This window comes from Phocoena sinus, chromosome 16 (assembly GCF_008692025.1).
Source record: "Phocoena sinus isolate mPhoSin1 chromosome 16, mPhoSin1.pri, whole genome shotgun sequence".
Classification (NCBI taxonomy): domain Eukaryota; kingdom Metazoa; phylum Chordata; class Mammalia; order Artiodactyla; family Phocoenidae; genus Phocoena; species Phocoena sinus.
In genome coordinates this window covers 50,853,723-50,877,094 of record NC_045778.1, presented here as the reverse complement: position 1 = coordinate 50,877,094, position 23,372 = coordinate 50,853,723, and the positions used below count along the sequence as shown (strand labels likewise).

The 23,372-nt window shown below is 36.0% G+C and overlaps 1 protein-coding gene across 5 annotated transcripts in view; it reads left to right on the top strand.

The window, feature by feature from the left end:
* The window catches only part of IDE (insulin degrading enzyme), a 123,919-nt gene that overhangs the window by 53,869 nt on the left and 46,678 nt on the right, over window positions 1-23,372 (top strand). For all 5 annotated transcript variants that reach the window (XM_032608287.1, XM_032608290.1, XM_032608289.1 and 2 more), the window contains 7 exons: window positions 11,842-11,964; window positions 16,469-16,581; window positions 17,149-17,311; window positions 18,016-18,108; window positions 18,549-18,640; window positions 19,458-19,538; window positions 21,051-21,154. In XM_032608287.1, coding sequence (XP_032464178.1) covers window positions 11,842-11,964; window positions 16,469-16,581; window positions 17,149-17,311; window positions 18,016-18,108; window positions 18,549-18,640; window positions 19,458-19,538; window positions 21,051-21,154 — 769 coding nt within the window. The remainder of the gene's footprint in view (window positions 1-11,841; window positions 11,965-16,468; window positions 16,582-17,148; window positions 17,312-18,015; window positions 18,109-18,548; window positions 18,641-19,457; window positions 19,539-21,050; window positions 21,155-23,372) is intronic.

Here is a 23,372-nt window from a genome sequence, read left to right as displayed (position 1 = left end):
AGCATAGCTTTATAGAAATAAGAGTTTTTAAAAATCGTAATTAGAAGCAGTGATACTGTATTCTTTAGACTTATAATATTTGGCACCCTGTGACAGCATCACTGCTAAAGTGGATATTGTGGTCTCTAAAATGTCTATGTAATGATTAATTATCTGAAAAGTGGCTTTCGTAGAGGACATCAGCATACATGGTATATCAAGAGGGACTGAGTTTTAAAAACCAAATTTCAAATTACTACATCCAAATGAGTGTTGTCCTGTAAATGGTCCCTTTGGCAGGTTAGACACCTCCACCAACAGTGCTGCTATTGTGCAGAACGTGTTAGAGCTCCTCTTTGGGAGTTGCCTTCTTTTAAATAGTCTCACTGGTGATAAATCACAATCAGCATGCTCAGGAAGCGGCCACAGATCTTCCAGAAATAAATCCAGTGAATAAGGTGAGCAGTATTACCTCAGGTCACAAACAAGAAACAATCTTAAAATGTCCTAGAAGAAGGTTTCGGGAGTGATGGGCAAAGAAAAACATTGAATGAGGTCAGTTACGTAGAGGTGGAGTTTAAGAGCATATTTCTTTTTTAACCACTGACAAGGCTAGGCAGTTAGCGAAATATGAGGTAATATAAACAGCTAAGAGGTGAGTTAGCCAGACTCAGTACAAAAGTACAGAAAATGTGATATGAGTAATGCAAATACCAAGTTACCTACTGAGTTTAGAAATATAAACTAACATTGAACTTTTTGGAGTAGAGGTTCTGTCGATTGTTAAGGTCACAGACAAGTTTGAAAGTATGATGAAAGCTGTATACCCTTACCTTAGAAATTACACACGTATAAAATTTTGCAAAAGTTATTCTCGCAGAAGAATCCTTGTCAGAAATTCATACTTAATTTACTTCTATTATTTTTTAGTAACTTCAGATGTTTCTGTGAATGTGGGCCATTTTGTCCATCAAGGGATTATGATTTATTATTTTAACATTAATATTTAAAATATTAAAATATTATTTTAATAATATTATTATTATTTACTATCAGGAAAAGCCAGGTATTTTTAAATGAACAAAAACCAAGCATTGTGTTCTGTATTTTTAAGAAAACCTTACAATAAAATGTTAGTCCTTAACAGTAGTTTTTCTTTATATAACCCACAGTAAGAAGCATATTTTACTCAGAGCACATGTATGCGTGTTTGTGTAAGCAACTGAAACAAAAGTTTTACCAAACAATATCTTTCTTATATTTTCAGATGTAGTCTGGTACCCTCTGTTATATTCTGTTTCTTTTAAAAAAAAATTCTGGTCTGCCAATACATTAAATTTATGTCAGCACAATCGAGTGGGTCCCAACCTACAGTTTAAGTAATTCAGAGTGATAGGCAGTCATTTCATAGGCAGTGATAGACCCAGGAAAAGCATTTGATAAAACTCCTTCATGAACAAAACAACAAAAAACTCTCGAGTTGATAACAACCTATGCCAGACATCATGATTAATTCTGACGTTTCAAAGGGATTACTGTTGAAAGGCGAAAACAAAACAAGAATACCCTCTAAGCAATTTTTTGTTCAGTTGTGCCGTAGGTACTAGTCATTGCAGGAAGTTAAGGGAAAAAAACGTGATAAGTAAGAGGTTGAAAGGAAGCAAAAGGAAACTTCCCTTATTTCCATATGATTGCATAAAAAATTCAAGAACTCTTCAGATCAGTCATTAAAAATAAGATTATTCACCAGCGTTGCCAAAAGAAGAGAAACACTAACATTGCATTCTTGTATCAATAGTAATCAATTAGAAAAATGCTACAGGAAAAATTATTTCATTTACAATATAAAAATATCTATAAGGTATTTAGAAACAACTCTAACAGAAGAGCAAGAAATATATAATGGATATAAAAGAATGCCTGAGTAGGGCTTCCCTGGTGGTGCAGTGGTTAAGAATCCGCCTGCCAATGCAGGGGACACAGGTTCGAGCCCTCGTCCAGGAGCATCCCACATGCCATGGAGCAACTAGGCCCATGTGCCACAACTACTGAGCCTGCATTCTAGAGCCCGCGAGCCACAGCTACTGAGCCCACGTGCCACAGCAACTGAAGCCTGCGCGCCTAGAGCCCGTGCTCCACAAAAAGAGAAGCCACTGCAATGAGAAGCCCATGCACCACAACAAAGAGTAGCCCCCGCTCGCCACAACTAGAGAAAAGCCCACACACAGCAACAAAGACCCAATGCAGCCAAAAATAAATAAATTAAAAAAAAAAAAGCTTGAGTAAACAGGAAGATAAACCATGTCCGTGAATGGGTAAACTCAACATTACACAGTTATTTCACCCCTAATTTGTCTAAATTCAGTGTAGTGCCATTTGAAAGCCCTAGAAGTTTTTATTTTATAATCTGATTATAAAATTAATAAGAAAGAGTAAAGGGCCAAGAAGAGCTAAGATAATTCTGAAGAACAACAAAGAAGGCACTACTTCTACCAGATATCAAAATTTTAGTTGTTACAGTAGTGGAACTGGTGCAAGGATACCTGAAGATAACAGTAGAATAGATTATAGACCCTAGAAGCATATCCACAAGTGTGTGGAAACTTGACATAAGACAGAGGTACATTATAAATGAGTAGGTAAAGGATGGACCTTTCAATAACTGGTGTAGTGGCAATTATCTATGTAGAAATAAATAAAATTAGATCTCATCTCACACCATGCACAAAAATAAATTCCAGGTTGACTGGACCTAATTATAGAAAGAAAACTTTATACAACTTTTAGAAGAAAATATACGAGAATTTAAAAAAATCTTAAGATAGGAAAAGCGTTCTCAAGCACACATAGCACAAACCATATTTTTAGAGGTAAAGATAAGTCATAGATTTAAAGATAAATTTGACTTCATTAAAACTTAACATTTCTGTTCAATAGAAACACAAAAACAAAAGACAAGCACATACCCAGTGAAGATATTTGCAAAGCATATAGCAGATAAGAACTTCTATAAGTAAAAAAGTAAAAGATAAAACAGCTCACTAGAGAAATAGGCAAAGGCTGTTTTGAGTCATTTACTTTGTTTGAAAGTCATTTTTGTAGATATTATGTGCTAAATCTGTCTCCACACACACGTCTTCATTGACTCCATGTGTGATCCTCCTAGCCTCAGACTTCAGCCAGGAATCCCACCTCCCACTAGCATATTCCTACGTGATGTAAAGTTTTGTCCTCTGAAGGTGGGCTGTGCTGAGGTTGCATCTTTGCTGTACCACTGAATGGCTGAGAGAGACTCTGGGCCAGTTTCTTGGCTTTTGTAAGCCTCAGTTTCCTCCCATGTCAGGTTGGTGTGAGGATTAAAAGAGGTTGTGCGTGTGAAGTGGTTAGCCAAAAGTCTGGCCATAAAGGTGCTCAGTAAATGATAGTAGCCTCCGTAATAACAATATAATAGAGGATCAGTAGCTGTGAAAGACAGCAAAACTTTGAAAAGGTCTTTGCCATGAAGTCGTGAGGGGCAGCCAGGGCTGCTTGAGGAGTCAGTGGGTTTGATGAACTGACTGTTGGGCAGTGTTATTAGAGAAATGTTCTCCTGTTCTGTTTTTAGGCTGAACCAGTGGTTGGTGACCACATTCCCTTTGCCCCTTCATTTATCACTCACATATGCCTTTAGTTTTAGTTCCATAGTTCCTGATAAATTATAAGTCTTTTCTCTGCCCTGTTGCCTTTAAAATTTTTTTTTCTCTGCATCTCCATGGAATAAAAGCAGAAGCACTTGAATTTTTAAAAGTAGTTTGGAACAGGAAAGGGAAAACTTAGTTCTGGTTATTCATTAGTGATCTGTTTCTCTAATCATAACCCCACAGACACTGTGGGAGCAACTGGGTTTAGTCAGCTGAGAAGGGAATAAAAGAAGGAAGTCAGGATGTGGGTGAGGGAAACAAAACAGGCACTCCTTGATAGAATGAAAGGCAAAGTGGGAGAGTGCCTGGAAATAGAGGGTGAAGCTGTATTTAGATATGGGTGATGTTTTTCTTTCTTACTTGTCATGTGACAGTTATGTTTTGTAGCACGTACCACAGGATCATAAGAATCTGAGTAGGGTGTCATAAGTGTGCTCAGATTATCTCTCTTTCTCTCTCAGTTGACAAGTAATTTTTTAAAGGTCCTCTACATGTAAAGTGCATTAGAAAATGCAAAGAAATATAATCAATGTCTTTGCACTGAAGATGTTTCTGGTTTAGTCGGAGAGGCGAGTCAAACCCAGGATTTCACTGGAGTATAATCTCAGATTTGATTTTCCAGGATCATAATCTCTTCTGTCTTTTTTCCTCCTTGCTAATTTTTACTGAGTGCTGTACTAAGCACTTTTCCTGGATTATTTAACTCAGTTCTCACAATATCCCCAGTAGGTACGTGCTCTTATTATTTCTGTCTTATAGATGAGTGAACTAAGACTTCAGAGAAGGTAATTAAATTGCTTAGGGTCATTCAGCTTTTTGAATGCTGGAGCCAGGTCTGGTGCTTTTAACTGCTGTTCTACCTGCTTTAGGTTTGCCTAGAATTAAATTCTCCAGGATCTCAGAGGAGATGCAAATTGAATTTTCCTGAAGGTTGGGTAGGATTTTCTTAAGTAGAGGAAGAGCCACTCAAGAAGAAAAGGAACAATATTTATTGTATGAGTATTAAGTGCCACACACTGGGTAGGTGTTTTACCTAATATGATTTCACTTAACTTTAACCATGATACTGAAATTTTCATCATCCCATTTGACAGATGCCAAAACTAATACTGACAGAATAATTAGACCAAAGTTTCATAGCCTTGTGGGGAATACAGGGAGGAGGGAGAGAGGGAGGGTGGTAGCAGAAGTGTCTGTGTAGGTTATGGAATTCAATATCAAATCAGTCTGAACTCTTAAGCCTATGTTCTTTGTGGTAATGTTAGGTTGACCCTCAAAACCATGACAAGAAGCAAAGACCAAGGAGTGAGCCCTTGGCTGTTATTCGCCATAATAAAGGAAGCTTTTGTAGGAAGGAGTAGGAAAATGGATTAGGACCAAAAAAAACATTGTGAAATATGAACCAGAAGGTAGTTGAACATCTCTTGACCCTGGGATGATGATAATGACACAAAAAATTAGACCCCAATAAAAGTTAATCATTTACTTTTTTCTCCCTTTCCTCCCTCCATGCCTTCCTCTTCTTAACTGAAGAATTTAAGATGTACGAAAGTAGGCAAAATTCTATAACGAACCCTGTGTATACATCACTTTGCCCCTGGCCAGTCCTGTCTGATCTGCATTCCCAGTCATGCCCTCGTATTATTTTGAAAAGATCCCAGACATCATATCATTTCACTCACATATATTTCAATATATGTCTCTAAAGATAATGACTTTTAAAAAACATGGTAAAAGTACCATTATCATTAATATCATCAACTATGCAGGTAGTGTTCAAATTTCTAGTTGTCTCATAAAAGTCATAATTTTAAAGGTTTATTTGAATAAAGATCCACATAAGTGTCAAACGTTAGTGATTAATGTGTCTTTTAAATTTTTAGTCTACAGGTTCATTCTTCATCTCTCTCCTCTGCTCCCTCCCTTTGACTCCCTGGAATTTATTTATTGAAGAATCAGGATATTTATTGTGTAGAACTTTTCACAGCCTAGCTTTTGCTGATTGCATTCCCAACAGTGTAGTTTAACATATTCCTCTGTCTTCTGTATTTCCACAAATTGGCAGTTGAATATAGAGGCTTGATCAGATTCATGTTTGTCTTTTTGCGGGGAGGGCTTCATAGGTGGTGATGTGTTCTTTCATCAGGGGCATATGATGTCTAGTTTTCTGTTTATGATGTTGCAACCATCCTTGATGCGTCATCTCTCTAATTCTAATTCTATTGTTTTTTCTCCTATTGATTTGGCTACTATAAAAAGAAAATCTCTTTTTCTACGTTTGCCTACCCAGTGGTACAATTATTATAGGAAAGGCAAGACAAATGTTTGATTCATTCCCTTTATTTACCAGTTTTCAAAATATTGAGTTGGTTCCCTAGCATCCTTGAATGATGACTAATTTGTTTTTTTTAGTATCATGATAAACTCATAGATATAAAAATATTTGATACATTTCAGCCTGCTTAGTCATTTATTACTCTCCAAAATTTCCCCTGGCTTTTGTTAGTATCTTTTTTTTTTTTTTTTTTTCCTTGCTAGGAAATGTGTCTATGGAAAACGAGAAATTTACTGAAAACTACAAGTGTACAGGTGCTTTATTATGGCATTTAAGAGGCTTTCACTTCAAGTCCCCTTTTCTTTTGTAACTTCCATCTTGTACTTACATGTACTTACCCAGCTGCAGAATTGTCCTTTTTAATTTTTTAGGAAAATTTATGAATCTCCAAAGGCTTTGGTCTCTTCCAGGATTTTTAGAAGATTGCTATAGCAAGAAGAAAGAGCTTAAAAAGAAAAGTTATAATAACTGTAGATATATTAACCTAACCTTCAGAATCTCGGGTTTTCAGAGAACAATTAAGAGTTTCATGGTTATAACTATCAAATGACTTTTCCCTGAGAACCTTATGAGACATACAGTTGGAGCCAGCTTTGATTTCTAAAACACATTTCTAAAACTTCAAACTCAGTCCTTCCCACAGAGTACAAGAAATATTTGGCTGGCTTTAGAACTTTCCAGGAAAATACATTCTATTTACTTGAAAATTAGCACTCATATACATTAGTACTGAGTTTATAAGCTTTTTTTAAAATAGAATTTTTTGTTCTTATAATGAAAATATAAAATAAAATTTACTGAGCTTACAATTTACAAAACTGTCTTCATATCTGTTATCACTTTCAGTAAACTTCACAGCAACCCAAGTTCCTATTAAGTAATTATTGTCTGACAGATGCTATGCTGAGCCTTAAAACAGATTATTCATTTAATCCTCATGGCAATCCTGTGAGGTTGGTTCTCTTATTATTCTTATTTACCAATAAGGAAACTGGGGCTTAGAGAAGTTAAGAAACTTGTCTCGACAGCTAGTAAACGAAGGGGTCAGGGATTGACCCTTGCTTTTAACAGTTGGGCATGTACCAATATTACCCCCATTTCACAGATAAAATAAATGACCCCTTGGAGATATTTGTAGACTTTTCCAAGGTTGCTTAGTTAGTCGATGATGGAGTCAGGATGGGAAACCCTGAATCTCCCAACTGCCAAGCCAGTGCTCTCTCCTGGCAGGCCCAGAGCGGAAGGTCCCAGTGGGTCAGCAACCCTGACATCCTCAAGCCTCTGCTGGAGCTCACTCTTACAGTGAGAGAGCCAGAAAGGTAGGATTCAAGATTTTTGTAGCAGCATTTTAATTTGATATAAATGACCCACCTGAATTAGTGTTAAATTAGGACAGTATATGTCTAGAGACTGAACTGGTATTTGTTATTCCAGCCATATTCACATTGTTCTCCACATATGGACTCTTAGGTAGAGGAAAGTCATCTGGACCATTTACTGAGCTTTCTTCCCTACTTCGGTGGAACGGTTTCTGTGCTGTACTCAGAAGCCAGGAATTCCTCCTACAATTCAAATCGTAACAGAAGTAGATACTGTTTATTGCCTATTTTCTGCTGTAAATCAAGTATTATATTAAATTCTGTAAAATTTTTACAGATTTATTATTTGTCATAAAAGAGATCAGTATAAAAGCATTTGCCAGATCATTCTTTACACACCACTTAAAGAAACAGAACATGACTAATACAGTTTGAGCATCTGTTGTACACTTTGAGCATACAGTTTGAGCATCTGTTGTACACTTCTCCAATTGCATTTTTCTCCCTGCTCCCGGAAGATAACCACTATCTTAAGTTTGGTGATTGTCACTTCCATGCTTTTTTTTTATAAAACATTGCTAAGTCATGCATTTATTTCTAAGCAATATGTTGTATAGTTTTTTTAGTTTTATAAAAATGGTATTTTATTATTATTTATCTACCACTTGTGTTTTTTCATTCAGTGGTATATTTGTAAGGATTATCCATATTAGAGAGTGTGCCTCTGATAAGTTTTTTAAATATATTAATTAATTAATTTATGGCTGCGTTGGGTCTTGGTTGCTGCATGCAGGCTTTCTTTAGTTGCATCGAGTGGAGGCTACTCTTCGCTGTGGTGTGTGGGCTTCTCATTGTGGTGTTTTCTCTTGTTGCGGAGCACAGGCTCCAGGCATGTGGGCTTCAGTAGTTGTGGCACGTGAACTCAGTAGTTGTGGCATGCAGACTCTAGAGTGCAGGCTCAGTAGTCGTGGCACACGGGCTTAGTTGCTCCTTGGCATGCGGGATCTTCCTTGACCAGGGCTCAAACCCGTGTCCCCTGCATTAGCAGGCGGATTCTTAACCGCTGCGCCACCAGGGAAGCCCCCTCTGATAAGTTTTTTATTTTTTGCTGCTCTCTGAAAAATTTATTGAATGCATGTACTATTCTTTATCCATTTTCCTGTTGACAAAACATTGCTGCTATAAGCATTCTTATACATGTTTCCTTGTACACAGTTCTCTAGGGTTCTAGGAGTGGAATTCTGGGAGTGGACTTACTGTATATTAGAATATGTACATCTTTTAGATTAAACAGATATTGCCAAGTTGTTTCCTATAGTGGTTGATCCAGTTTGCACTCCCTCATTCAGCGTCTGAGTTCTCATTTCACCATCACCACAACACTTGGTGTCATCAGATTTTCTATTCTGTTTATTGGTTGTTAAATATTAGCCTTATGCTTTTGTACATCTTTTTTCTTTTTTTAATTTGGTGTTATATAAGTCTACCAATGTCAGGACAGCAGATTGAGCTTAAGAGAAGTAGGGTGACTTGTTCAAGGTCATGCAGCCAGAAGACATTTGACCCTGGATTTGATGATAGCTCTGCCAACACCAAAGCCAGTGCTTATTCCTCTGCACCTCCCTACCTGGGGTTGATGGCACTGATAGTAACAGAGTCTACTCAGTAATTTAAGGACTAATTATGGAATTCTGTGCATTATGTCCTGCTTTTCCTTCTATTTCCTCAACTAACTTTCTTGAGAATTTCCACTATAGCTAAGCTTCTTGTTTTTAAAAAACTTTAAAAAAATGTTATGAAAGGGCTAATAAACTTAATAACAAGCCTGACTCTTTGGCCCATTTTTACCAAATATTCATGTTTTTTCTGTCATTGTATTAAGAGCTGACTATCCTGACCCCAAGAGAGTAATACTGGAGAACTTTTTCCTCTTTCTGATTCAGGAGCATCTAAGGATACAAGACTGCCATTCTGGGCTGTGTTCCCAAACAGACCACAGTTTCCTTGTGTCATCATATATTAGAAAGCCTAAAAGCATCTAGGTAGCAAATAAATGAATATGTAGATTCACAGAATGGTATCTATTTGTGGCTAAAAGCCACTTTTCAGAACAAAATGATTGGGCCTCTGTTTAGAAGTTTGGCCAGAGATACAGAATCACTAGATTTTTGTACCTTAGGTAGGTCAGGTTGCTGTTGACAGAGTGGCTCCTTTGGCTCGTTTTTCTTTTAACTTTTTGTTGAAATATAATAACTGAAAAGTGTGTGTGGCTCTGATAAATTGTTGTTGTTTTTACTTTGCTGCTATTTGAAGAATCAGCTGAGTGAATATACTGCTATTATTTATGCACAACTCACTGAATTTTCAAAACCTCAGTACACCATGGACCCAGCACCCAGTCAAGAAACAGATCACCAGCACCTCTTTCTGCCCCTTTGTAGTCACTATCTACCCACCAAAGGATAACCTCTGTTCTGACTTTTCATGACTCAGATCTTAGTTTAGCCTGTTTTTATGCTTTATATAAATGAAATGATGCAGTGCGTACTCTTCTGTGTCTGTCTGGCTTCTCTTGTTCAACCTTAAAAGTTGTGAAATTCCTCCATGCTGTTGCATATGAACAGTGAATTCTTCATTTTTTTGTGTGTTATACTATTCTGTTGTGGTCCTCTGGATCTTTTCACTCTAGCATTGTCAGTATTTTGCCAGTGGTATATGTCTTAGTGTATTTGGGGTATGTTCTTGCTTTATCTCTGTGTTTTAAAATGAACCTAAAGATAAAGGGTAAGGATTAGAATGGTAAGATATTCAGGTACATTAAAATCAAAGCAGAATGAGCTAGAACTAGTCAAACTGAAAGAATTTTAAGTTCTAGATGGAGGCCATGATCTTGGTTTTTGTATACTTTGATTTGAGATTTTTTTTTAACCAGAATACTGACCAGATTGTGAATAGGCATATCACACTTAGACTGAAAATCTGATTTCTAACACTATCACATTTATAGTCTGTTGAAATAAAACATAATTTCTCCAAACTCGGGTGTCCCAGTGTGTGGATATTGATGCACATGTTGTAGGACTCTGAGCTTGGCAGTATAAATGAGTAAGGAAGCTCTAAGGACTAGTCTCTCTGCAACTGAGGCTTTTTATAACCTTCATTTAGTAGACAAGGGAGGTACCATCAATACTCAAGCTTTACCTTAATATGAGAGAACTTCAAACCATTACCCAGCAAAAAGCTTTCTTTTTTCTTTTCCTTTTTTTTTCTGAGGAGTTAGGCCCCTCAATACTTTTTAGATCACCTGGATTCCTCAGGTAGAATGAGGGGGTATTTTAGGACCCCTATAGCAGAGCAGATCTGGAGTTGAACTGGATCTTTAGTGAAACTGAGAGGACTGATAAAGAACCTGGAGACTTGATTAGCAGGCTATGCTAGTGAATATGAGTACATTTGGTTGCTTTCTGACTAGAGAAAGGTTAATGAGTACTTGCTGGGCTCTTTCTTGCACACTCCACTAGATCTGTTGATTGAAGCATTCTGGGGCATGAATCTTGGCTCAGAATCTTTAGCTCTACGTGGCTAAAGACTGGGTCTGAGAATGCCATCTGGTGGCTCTCTCTAGATACCCAGTTTAGTGAAGGGGACTCTCCCAATGCCAGTTCATCAGCCATTACAATAACCCAAGGGGAAAAAACACATCAAGAATATGTTCTGCTATAGTTTCATCTATGCAGGTGAAAAAGAGTAGCCCATTTAATAGTATAAGCAGGAACAATAATAAAAGTTATTATACTAGATCTTAGGGTATTTCTAGTCAAGATGCCATTTTTAGAGAGATACCAATCATTGAAATTCCACCTCCCAGCCTTTAAATGGCAAGATCTTTATTAGAAATGTACTACTTAGAGAGTTTGACTATTTGCTTTTGACATGCATATTTTATCCTAATTGAATTAGTTATTAAATTTCATAAGATCTCATAGTGGTACGCTATGTACATTGCTTGAGACTTACAAAAATAGCATTGCATCCTATTTTTACCAGTGTAGATCAAATTAATGAGAATTCACATCACAAATTTAATGCTTCAGCCAAGAATAGTACATTTCTTTCCACAAGTAACTTGGCAAGTTCCAAAAAGATCCCTCAGTGACTATGTTCAATTAATTGTGGAGCACCTAGGGAACTGGAAGTTAAAGTAAGTGTGAATGGAGGCCATGTGGATCTCATTTTGTCTTATAAGTGCTCATAATACCTACTATCTCTTAGGAATTTTAAGAAGTATAATTTTTATAAGGCACTTTAAGCTCTTGAGGGAAAACTCTCTATAGATTAAAATGTTACTAGTTTGTACTATACTATCCTGTTTATCCAGGTTATGGTCAAACATATTTGACTAATCATTATATGTGTTTGTTTGGACTCTATTTTTTAAGTTTACCTTACAGCAATGTCAGTAATAATTGCAAGGCTTTAAAATTCGCATATTTTGCTTTTTCTTAGAAATGTTTTTCCTTCCTTTCAGGTAACAAATATACTCTAGAGACTAGACCAAACCAAGAAGGCATTGATGTAAGACAAGAGCTACTGAAATTCCATTCTACTTATTATTCATCCAACTTAATGGCTATTTGTGTTTTAGGTCGAGGTAAGAATCCTTAAAATTTTTTCATGGTGTTGGATAATCTTAGTTTTCCACTTTGGCTTTTTCAAAGTATTGGAAGAAGGATATAAGACACTTCCTTTTATCTGTTCAGAGGCTTTTGAAAATGATCTTGTTGGAGAATATGTGGAGGGGAATTTTGTTTTTAACTCACTGTGTTCTAAAAAGAAGCTTAGGTGATTTTAAATGGAGACCTGAAGAAAATATAAATTAATAGCAAGGGAAGGAAGTATAAAGGACAAGATTGAGAGATTTGACCTTATAAAATTCAAAAAAATTAAAAGACAGATGATTATAAACTAGGAAAACTATTAGAAAGCAACAAAGTTTGATATTGTTTCCCCTATTAAATTACCATAATTTTGGTTTGGGCTTTGTTTTAACTAATACCCATTATGAGGAGAGGTGCTCTTTTGTATTTGTGGTGTATACAATTTATGCAATTCCTCCACACTTTCTGGAGGACAGTTTAAGATGCATCACCCTAAAAAGTACATTTTTACTTCTAGAAGTGCAATCTAAGGAAATAATCAGAGTTGTTCCAGGTGGTGTACAAGGATGTTTCTGTATAGTATTTATTAGTGAAAAGTTAGATGCAAGCTAAATGTTCGTTAACAGAAGATTGGTTAAATAGTGATGTTATAGGTATATAATAGAGCATCTTATAGAAAATAGCATTCCTTCTCCCACTTCCTCTCCTCTCACCTGCTTTATTTTTCTTTAAAACATTTATCACCACCTGAAATATTAAATATTCTTTATTGTTGTCTGCTGTCCCAGAATGTAAGTTACTTAAGAATAGAAACAGTTTTGTTCACTGCTTTGTCTGGTTTAGCGCTTGACACATCATAAGTACTCGGTAAGTAAATATTGAATGAATAAATAGTTTCATGACAGTGTTTTCATAACTTGGGAAAATATTCTTATTGTATTAAATAGAAAACAAAAGCACTCTATAAAAGCTCTGTGTGCTATCTGATCCCATTTGGGGATTTCTAAAAAATTCTAATAGACATAAATGGGAGACATAAGACAAAGTAGAAAAACATACCAGAAATTTAATAATGTGGTACAGTAGTTAAGAACTCATGCTCTAGAGTCTGAGAGCTTGGGTTTGAATTCCTAATACACCACCTACTCAGTATATAGTGGCTATGAGCTAACAAAGTTACTTCAGTACTCTGCACTTCGGTTTTTGCATTTGTAAAATGGAGGTGGTACCTCATACCTTTTATGAGGTTTAATAGAGATAATGCAGAAAAAGTGCATAGTGCCTGGCAACACAGGAAATGCTCTATAAATGGTAGCTGCTTTCAGCATTCCATAATCATGAGCTTATGGGCGACTTTTGTTTTCTTCTTTTGTTTTTAGTTTTTTTTTTTTGTTTTTGTTTTTCAAAGTATTCTGCTATTGACAAATGTTACTTTTGTGGGTAGAAAATAAACAACTATATATATTTTAACTTGGTAATAGGAACAAGGATATAAAATGGGTCCAAGGAGTAAGGCTAATAAAAAGTGTATGTTATAATCCTGTGTGCTTTCTAAAGGTAGGTAGATCTATAGAGTGTTAAAAAAATATCACTTGGTATTTAGAGCCTAGTCCTGGGAGTAGGTTTCTAAGCTGTGTTTTTGTCCATGTCATCTTGAGATAAAACACATGATTTCAATAAGCACTTATTAGGCAAGTAATAACGACAACAGATGACACATACGAAAACCCTGCCCTCAGTGTTCTTGGTTTAGTGGAAATGACAGAACAAGCATCTGAAAGAGACAAACAGTTTCTTTGTTCCAGTTCCCTCTCCCAGTGTGACTGACCTCCTGTGCTCAGCTCAGTGGATTTGATGACATGTCTGGGAGAAGTGTCCTTACAGTACAGTGGTGTGTGGAGGAAACAGAATCTCTTAAAGGATTAATAGATAATCCTCTCCTTCTCCCAGGAGGAGGGGAGAGGAAGAGTAACCATGTGGAAGGATCTCTGTCACAAAGGGACAGAAAAGTTTTTCTCTCTTCTCCCACGGGGTCCTCCCTCTAGTTGTGGCAGCACCAATTACCTGGACACTTGACAAATAGGTAACTGTCAAGTAGAGACCTTAGGATTGCCAAGTCCTGGTAATGTAAAGATGAATGGGACTCAGTTCCCTGATCTCTGGTAGCTCATAGTGAAGACAGATGGTGCATTATTGTACAGCTCCCTTACCTTTAAAAAGCTACATGGTGAATTTGTGCTTCTAAAAGGAAAGGCCTACCCTAGTAGAACCTTGCTCTAAAGGGCCTCGCTGTCATCAGCACTTCAGGTTGACAAATCATTGTTGACTGCCCATCTTGTTTCCAGTTACGTGTCCCATCTGTGTGTCTCTTTATGTCTTTATGTCAGTTGTCTCTGACATCTCTTGCTCCAAATATACCCGGTTCATTCCCGAGTTCACTTGTATAACAAGCAGCCATGGGTTGGCCTTTTATTTGGCTCTGGACATTTTAGGGTCCTTCATACATGTCAAAAAAATTAAAGTAAAAATACATATGTTTTATAAATAAAGTGCACATGCCCACATTCATAGGCCTAAAAGAGAACTTCATATTATCTATAGGCAATTCTCATATAGTGATTAAGTGCTTTTTAGAGAGTTCATGGAAAAGTTCAAAATGGGTCCTAGAATATCAAGGGAAATTTCTTATTCGATTCAAATGCTTCCTGACAGTAACAAGTAATGAATGTTTATACCATTTATAAATAACCTATTTTTGAGGAGGCAGAATCAAGGTGAGTGGTTATCTTATTTATAAAAAGATAACCTTTTCCACTTTTTTCTTTTTAGAATAATAGTAATATGTGTGCACAGAAAAAAATTTATCCCATACAGAAAGATATAAAATGGAAAGCATGTTCTTCTTTATCCCACCTTATGACCACTGTGCCCTCTCCTCAAAGATGGTCACTTTATATAATTTTTTGTTATACTTCCAAAAGTAGAATTTTGTTAATATACTTGGATTTATGTGTGTCTGTTAAAAAATTAAATGAGATTATACTACATGGCACTGAAATCTGTGGTTTTCACTTAATAGAGCTTTGAGATATTTTCATATCAGCACATACACACCTCTCCCTCATTAATGGCTACATAATATTCCAGTATACAGACTTTTCGTAACATGTACACATTGATAGACGTTTAGGTCATTTCCAGTTTTTATTGTTGTTATAAATGGTGTTGCAGTGAACATCTCATGCTTTTGCAAATACAACTGTCCATTAAAAATATAGATAGATGATAACATAGGAGAACTTCACATAAGTGGCTATATAATCTTGTCAACAATTACAAATCTTTGCATGAGTTTGACACAGTATGGTACAGAATTATATAGTGTTAGACCTTGAAGAGACTTGTGATCATCCTACCCAGCTTTCATGTTTTATAGAACCTGGAGTGGTTAAACAGTTTGTCCAAATAGTCTCTTGACATAATTGGTTGGTGAAGTTGGGGTTAGAATTCAACACCCAGGATTCTTCTCACCATTTTATACTATTCCCCCACAAAATCAATTACTTAAAAACTCTAATATTTGACTTTTAGCAATGGGTTTAGACTGTGTCTATTTATAAAGTTAATGTTATAATCTGTCAGCTAGTGGTTTCGTATGTGCCTTTTGGGAATTGTAGATAAAATAGTCAGTTTCCAAATGCCACTCATTATTCTATTATTGTTTCCAATATTTGTTTGAAATTTATTGCAAGATAATATTTGTAAAACAGTTTTTTAAACTATAAGGAGGCAGATATGTGTGAGGTATAATCAGTATCAATATTGCATAGCTTCAGAAGTTATATAGGCACTGGTGGGATTTTATTGAATGCTTCAACTTTATCAGATGGAGTTTTTAAAAAATTCCTAGGTTTTCCTTTTAATAGTCCTGAGATTTTTCAGGCGATCGTAAGGTGTTTTCTTCCCCCCCCTAGCTTTATTGAGATATAATTAAAATATAACATTGTATAAATTTAAGGTATACAGGGACTTCCCTGGTGGCACAGTGGTTAAGAATCTGCCTGCCAATGCAGGGACACGGGTTCGATCCCTGTTCCGGGAAGATCCCACATGCCGCGGAGCAGCTAAGCCCAGGCACCACAACTACTGAGCCTGTGCTCTAGAGCCTGCAAGCCACAACTACTGAGCCCGTGTGCCACAACTGCTGAAGCCTGAACACCTAGAGCCCATGCTCCTCAACAAAGAGAAGCCACTGCAATGAGAAGCCCATGCACCGCAATGAAGAGTAGCCCCTGCTCGCCTCAAGTAGAGAAAGCCCGTGTGCAGTAATGAAGACCCAACACAGCCAAAAATAAATAAATTTATTTAAAAAAAAAAACTTAAGGTGTACAACATAGTGATTTTATATATTTTTATATAATCCTAAGTTTTTTAAATACTACCCATCATGTGTTATGATTAGTTTAAGTTCTGTTTCCATTGTCTGTTTTCTTGTAGAATCTTTAGATGACTTGACTGATCTGGTGGTGAAGTTATTTTCTGAAGTGGAGAACAAAAATGTCCCATTGCCAGAATTTCCTGAACATCCTTTTCAAGAAGAACATCTTAAAGTAAGTGCATGTATTTCTAGTATTTTTTTCTTTTTTAAATTTATGGACATAATATATGCCTGGTTTACCAAAAAGTACATGACCATTTTTGGAGGTTCTATTATTTATATAGTTTTTAATATTTGGTTTATATTAAAATCAAATCAAGTCAATTTCACATTTATTAGGGACATGTATCACCAAAAAGATAACAATATGTTCTGATCCTTGCATGTTAAAAGTAGTTTTGCTAGCTATAACCTTGGCAGACTGTAGAAGCTGTTATCCAGTGCCAGAAGGCAAATATCCAAAAGTATTGAGCTGCATAGTCAAGGGGACCAAACATGGACTGCATACCAACTGTAATGAAATCCCACTAAGAAAGAGCCCAGGTCATTTATTTCTGTGTGGTCAGTATGGTTTTCTCTGGCCGTAGATTCTCTCCTGAATTTGGGATTTTTCCATGAAAATCGGTTTTTTTTTTCTTTTTTTGAAAATCACTATTCTTCATAGTTTGTAAGTATTTTATTCAGCAGGAGTTGTGCAGAGCTAACCTTTTGCGATTTGTTTGTTTTATTCTTTCCCCAGCAACTTTACAAAATAGTACCCATTAAGGACATTAGGAATCTTTATGTGACATTTCCCATACCTGACCTTCAGAAATACTACAAATCAAATCCGGGTCATTATCTTGGTCATCTCATTGGACATGAAGGTCCTGGGAGTCTGTTATCAGAACTTAAATCAAAGGGTGAGTCTCTTGGACACCAGCTTCTGAGGGTAGTACCCCACCTCCACCATATTTTTTTACTCTGACTCTCATTTCTCCTAAATATTTTCATGTGAAGGAACATTTTCAGATGATACCGTTTAGGGTTGATGAGAGTGAGGTGTTGGTTGTTAGTACGCTTTTGTTTTTTGCTTTGGGGTTTTTGTTTTTCCATAATTTGTTTTATCCTTCAGTATTGAGCTGTGAAGTTTACATATTTCAAAAGGTGTTGTAGTGCATGTTTTAAATAAGATAGAGGTTAAAAAAAGTAAAAGCTCACATTAGGTATTCTTTACCATCTCTGTGAAATGTGCTGAAATATTTATTTGCCTGCTCTTATCCATCAAACCAAAGGGTGTATTAGGATCACTCAGTAGATTTCCAGGGTTCCTCTCCATTCAGACTCTTTTTATATAACACTTAAGCACAGTCATCTACTCTTGATTTGGGAAATGATTTGAGGCGTCCCAAGGAAAGCTCCCAAACTAAAAAAATCACTTGAATCTTTTGCAGTGTCTGAACTGCTTTTCAGTGCTTTTCTGAACTGAATTTTTTTCCAGTCTTTTCTGCAAGAGAGCCATTCTGTATGTTCCATTGGGAGCATACAGAATGAATTTTTTTTTTTAATTCCTTGTCTTAAAAGAAGACACACATGTGATCATGTTGATTTCCTTTGAATGTTACAGGCTGGGTAAATACTCTTGTTGGTGGGCAAAAGGAAGGAGCCCGAGGTTTTATGTTTTTTATCATTAATGTGGACTTGACTGAGGAAGGATTATGTAAGTATTGACCTTTTTGTTTTTGAATGAAAATTGATTGCTTATGATTTACTTTTATTAACTTATGCTGTGGATCTGTTTTTTGCTGTAAAGCTATAAACACTTTAATTCATACCATTTTATTCATTGTATTTTTCATGTGTAACTTCATTTCATGGATGATTTTCCCTCCGTAACAACTGATCATTATGTTGCACTTGTAAAATGTGTACTTGACTTTTTATTTGCTCATTTACTACCCCAAAGCCCCTTTAGTCACATATACCAAATCCTGGAGGGCCATGTATGTGGGACCCTAAAACCAGTCTTAGGGAGGTGAGAACTCACTCCATCTCTAAGAGGGACCATCTTCTACTTACCTGACTTTACCTTAGGAGTGAGCTCATTGCTTTGAAGGATTCGAGGACTGAATGGTTTTTAAGTGTGCCCCTTTTTTCCAGTACATGTTGAAGATATAATTTTGCACATGTTTCAATACATTCAGAAGTTACGTGCAGAAGGACCTCAAGAATGGGTTTTCCAAGAGTGCAAGGTACTTTTGTTTCACCAAAATTTTTCTTAAGGAAACTTTTCAAGAAACAAATATATGTGAATTAATTTAAATATAAGGAAAAGGAAAGAAATCAGACTGCTTTTCTATCCCTCAGAAGAAGTCAGCAGTTTCTTGAACTTTTATCTATCAGGGTTTACTATATTCTCTGCCGGCCTGAAGTTGCATGAGCTGTGTCATTCTCAGATCTCGTGATAAAAATTTGTAGCATACTCTCAAAGAAACAGTGAATTGTTATATATATGATTGTGTTCTTAAAAGTGATTTTATTGTCTTATGTATGGAAAAGCCTGGCCTTTTTTTTTTTTTTCATAAAACAGAAGGTATTTGTCTTTTAAATGTTTAAAGCCTTCTTTTAAGAGTTTTTAAAAATATCTACTATATAATTAAGGACTATCAAGACTCTGAAATGTATTTTAGGATAAGAGATAACCTCTTTACATAGATAAAAGTTTAAAGGTATAATCTCTGCTTGTGAAACTTACGACAATAAGTTCTAATCAGGCTGCAGTTCTCTGAACGGGTCAGCAAAATCATCATGTATGCAACTGTTGGATCTCACAAGCTTCCTCCACAGTTTTCCTAATTCTTTGACTAATAGTTTCAACAGAATCATATTCTGTGTTTGTTATTTTCATTCATGTTCTGTACATTCCTAAATCAAGCATAGCCATTTTTTCAGGAAGTGTGATAGTTAAATATGGAGTAGAAAGTCTATAGTGCAAACCAATCCCCCCCCAAAAAAAGTATTTCTAAATACTAGGTGACTTATGTCTAATTGATTTAATTTTTCCTTTAGGACTTGAATGCTGTTGCTTTTAGGTTTAAAGATAAAGAGAGGCCACGGGGTTATACCTCTAAGATTGCAGGAATATTGCATGTAAGTTTATTGTTATTTTACTCTATACATTGGCATGTAGAGTATTTCAGTGATCTTGTATAAATAATATTACTTTCATTACCACACAAATGATAAAAATTGAAGGTATAGTCTCAAACTTTAGACTTCGTAGCAACCAAGTAAAATTTGATGTGAAGACATTCTTTAAATCTTAATTTTCATCATCCTAAAAATCATCTGTAATATTTTCATTTCATAGACATTTTGCTTGTTGGCTTTAAATATTTTTCAATTCTACAGTGTGTCAGGTGCTACTTACGTGAAAGCTATAAATCATCCACTTTTCTCCATTTTCATTGCTACCACCCTCATATGAGCTACCAGCATTTCTTGCCTGGACTACCATCATAGTCTCTTACCTGGGTTCCCTGTTTGCCTTCTTCTGCCCCACCATAGTTTATTTTTCCAGCCTCAGTGATCTTTGGAAAACCCAAATCAGATTGTTCCACTCCTCTGTGTCAAGTAAGTTTCCCATCAGAGTTGGAACAGATCTAAGTTTTTACCTTGACCTACATGGCAGTCTGGTCCCAGCCTCTCTCTGACTGAATTCCACACCACTTCCATTCCTCTCCAGCTACACTGGCTATGGGCCTAATCTTCAAGCATTGAGTTTACTCCTCCCTCTCAGGGCCCTGACGTTTGCTGTTTTCTCTGCCTGGAACACTTCTGGTTTTTCCATGACTAGATTCTTCTTATCATTTGGGTCTCCTCTCAGATGTTTCTCCCTCAGAGAGACCTTCCCTGACCTCCCAATCATGACCCTGCCCCTTTTAAAACTTTCTTCATAGCACCTATCACTATAATGACAGTATTTGTTTGTTTGTTGTCTGCCTCCCTCCCAATTAGAATATAAGCTCCTTAGAGAGCAGGGACATCATCTGTCTTATCTACCATTGTATCCACAGCAGCACCTAGAACAGTGCCTGGCACAGAGTAGGTATTCATTACATACTTGTTGAATGAATGAATCAGTCTATCAGTAAGTTGCTTGTACTAAAAAGCATCTTCTACATTATTTTTCTTTACTAACTGAAAATATAAGCCATTTTTCCTACACAACAACTCTCTAAATGCTTGTCTGATTTCATTCATAGAAATTTGAGTAGAAATTCTGTTTATTAAAATGTATGTACTTTATATTAAGAATCCTACAGGTGTCAGCATTTAATCATCAAATTTTCTTTATTAACAAGTACTCAGTTTTAGCTAGAGGTATTACTCACATTTTTCCCTGAAAAAATGTGATTTTGTTCTCTATAATGTAAGTGTGTTTAGGGGTTAACTGCAGAATCATCACACAATATTAAGTTGTTTAAAGTGTGGTAGGAAAGAGAAAAGATTCAGAAATTTTTCCAGTGGAGTAAAATTTAATTGAAGGGAAGAGGGGGGTGTAAAATAGAGGATTTAACATGTTAGAGATCTGTTTGCTTTAATAAGTTAGACTCTATTGTAGCCTTGCAAATTTTATTTCTTTCTTTTCCTTTTAAAAAGTACTATCCCCTAGAAGAAGTGCTCACAGCTGAATATTTACTGGAAGAATTTAGACCCGATTTAATAGAGATGGTTCTCGATAAACTCAGACCAGAAAATGTCAGGTGAGTTGCTCTACAGATTTTCCTGTTACATACTAAATTTTCAAAAATGATTGGAATCTGAAAATTTGAAATTGTGAATAAAGTACTTTTAAAGTTTTTATCAAGCATGATTACAAAAGTAGAGAGAATAAGTATAATGAAACAGTACCAAACTTAAACAGTCAGTACACAGCTGGTCTTTTTTATCTTTACCTACACTTGTTCACTCATCCTCCCTCCACTCTATTTATTTAAATTAATTAACTAATTAATTAATTTTTGGCTGCATTGGGTCTTTGTTAGTGCGCCTGAGCTTTCTCTAGTTGCGGTGAGCAGGGGCTACTCTTCGTTGTGGTGTGCGAGCTTCTCATTGCAATGGCTTCTTTTGTTGTGGAGCACGGGCTCTAGGTGCACGGGCTTCGGTAGTTGTGGCACATGGGTTCAGTAGTTGTTGCTTGCAGGCTCTAGAGCACAGGCTCGGTAGTTGTGGCACACAGGCTTAGTTGCTCCGCGGCACGTGGGATCTTCCTGGACCAGGGATGGAACCCGTGTCCCCTGCGTTGGCAGGCGGATTCTTAACCACTGTGCCACCAGGGAAGACCCTTCCCTCCACTCCAGATTATTTTAAGTCAATATCTCAAACACATGAAGATTCTTTTTTTTTTAACATAATCATAATTTCATTATGAATAAAATATAGTGATAGATCGTCTTAACCTGGCTTCATCCTTACTCAGATACTAGAAGTGTCAGCTCACTTATCTGGTTTAAAAAGCAAGTGAGGACACCCTCTTTTTTTTTTAAGTAGAAGTAAGGATTACAATCTCAGAATGCTTCTGACTGACCCGTTGTTAACCAGGAGATCAAAAATTGGAGGAGCTCTTACAGTAACAGAAGTATTCCTGTTAGAGGAAGGTCAGCCCTAAAGAGCTTATGAACTACATGATATTTCTGCCTTAGAATTTAATTTCATCTATATTTTCTGAAGTCAAAAATAAAAGGAATACACTTGACTGGCACATACTTTGCATTTTTTCTTTTTCTCCTCTTTTGAGCACATATTTCCAAAATTCTCCTGGGAACTTAGTGATTGAGTAAATATGTTTTTTGGAATAGTCATTTTATGAATAAAATCAACAATGTGGTAGAAGTAGAACTTTTTGAAGAAAAAATCCTCTGACAGAACTATTCTATCAAAGTCATTTTCCTAGTTACCATTGTTTGAACTTTTTCAGATGTATCCCAGCAACAAACAGTAGGAAAATTAAGTTAAAAGGAATATTATTGCTGTTTACACAAATCTGTATATGTGATAAAATGACATAGAACTATACACACACATTGTACCAACACCAATTTTGTTTGTGTACATTGTACCAACACCAATTTATAATCTAATTTATAATACTTTCGATATTGTACTATATTATAATTATGTAAAATGTAACCATTGAGGGAAACTAAGTGAAGAGTACACAGGACCGCCCTGTACTATTTTTGCAACTTCCTAACTGTAGGAATTTATTATTATATCAAAACAAAAACTTCTTAAGTTAAAAAAATTATTTTACAATAGCAACAAAAACATAAAATATTTAGGAATGAATTTAACCAAAGGTAAACAAGACCTCTACACAAAAAACTACAAAACAGTGCCCAGAGATATTAAAGACCTTGTTTGTAGATTAGGACACTTGACTTTATTAAAATGTCCATTCTCTCCCATTTGATTCACAGACTTAGTGTAATCACAATCAAAATCCTAGTAGGCTTTTTTTTCTTTTAGAAATTGGTAAGCTAATTCCAAAATTCATAAGGATCTACAAAAGACCTAGATTACCCATAACACTCTTGCACAAAAAAACAAAAGTTGGAGGACTAAAACTGCCAAATTTGAAAGCTTACTATAAAGCTACAGTACTTAAGACATTGTAGTATTGGCATAAAGATAGGCAAAGAAATCATTAGTACAGAACAGAGTCTAGAAATAAGCCCACACATATATGATCAATTGATTTCTTTTTTATTGTGGTAAAAAAAACCCCACATAACATAATATTTATCATCTTAACCTTTTTTTGGCCATGCCATGCAGCATGTGGGATCTTACTTCCCAGAGCAGGGATTGAATCCGTGCCCCCTGCAGTGTAAGCTCAGAGTCTTAACCACTGGACCACCAGGGAGGTCCCCATCTTAACTGTTTTTAAGTATACAATTCAGTAGTGTTAAATATATTTGT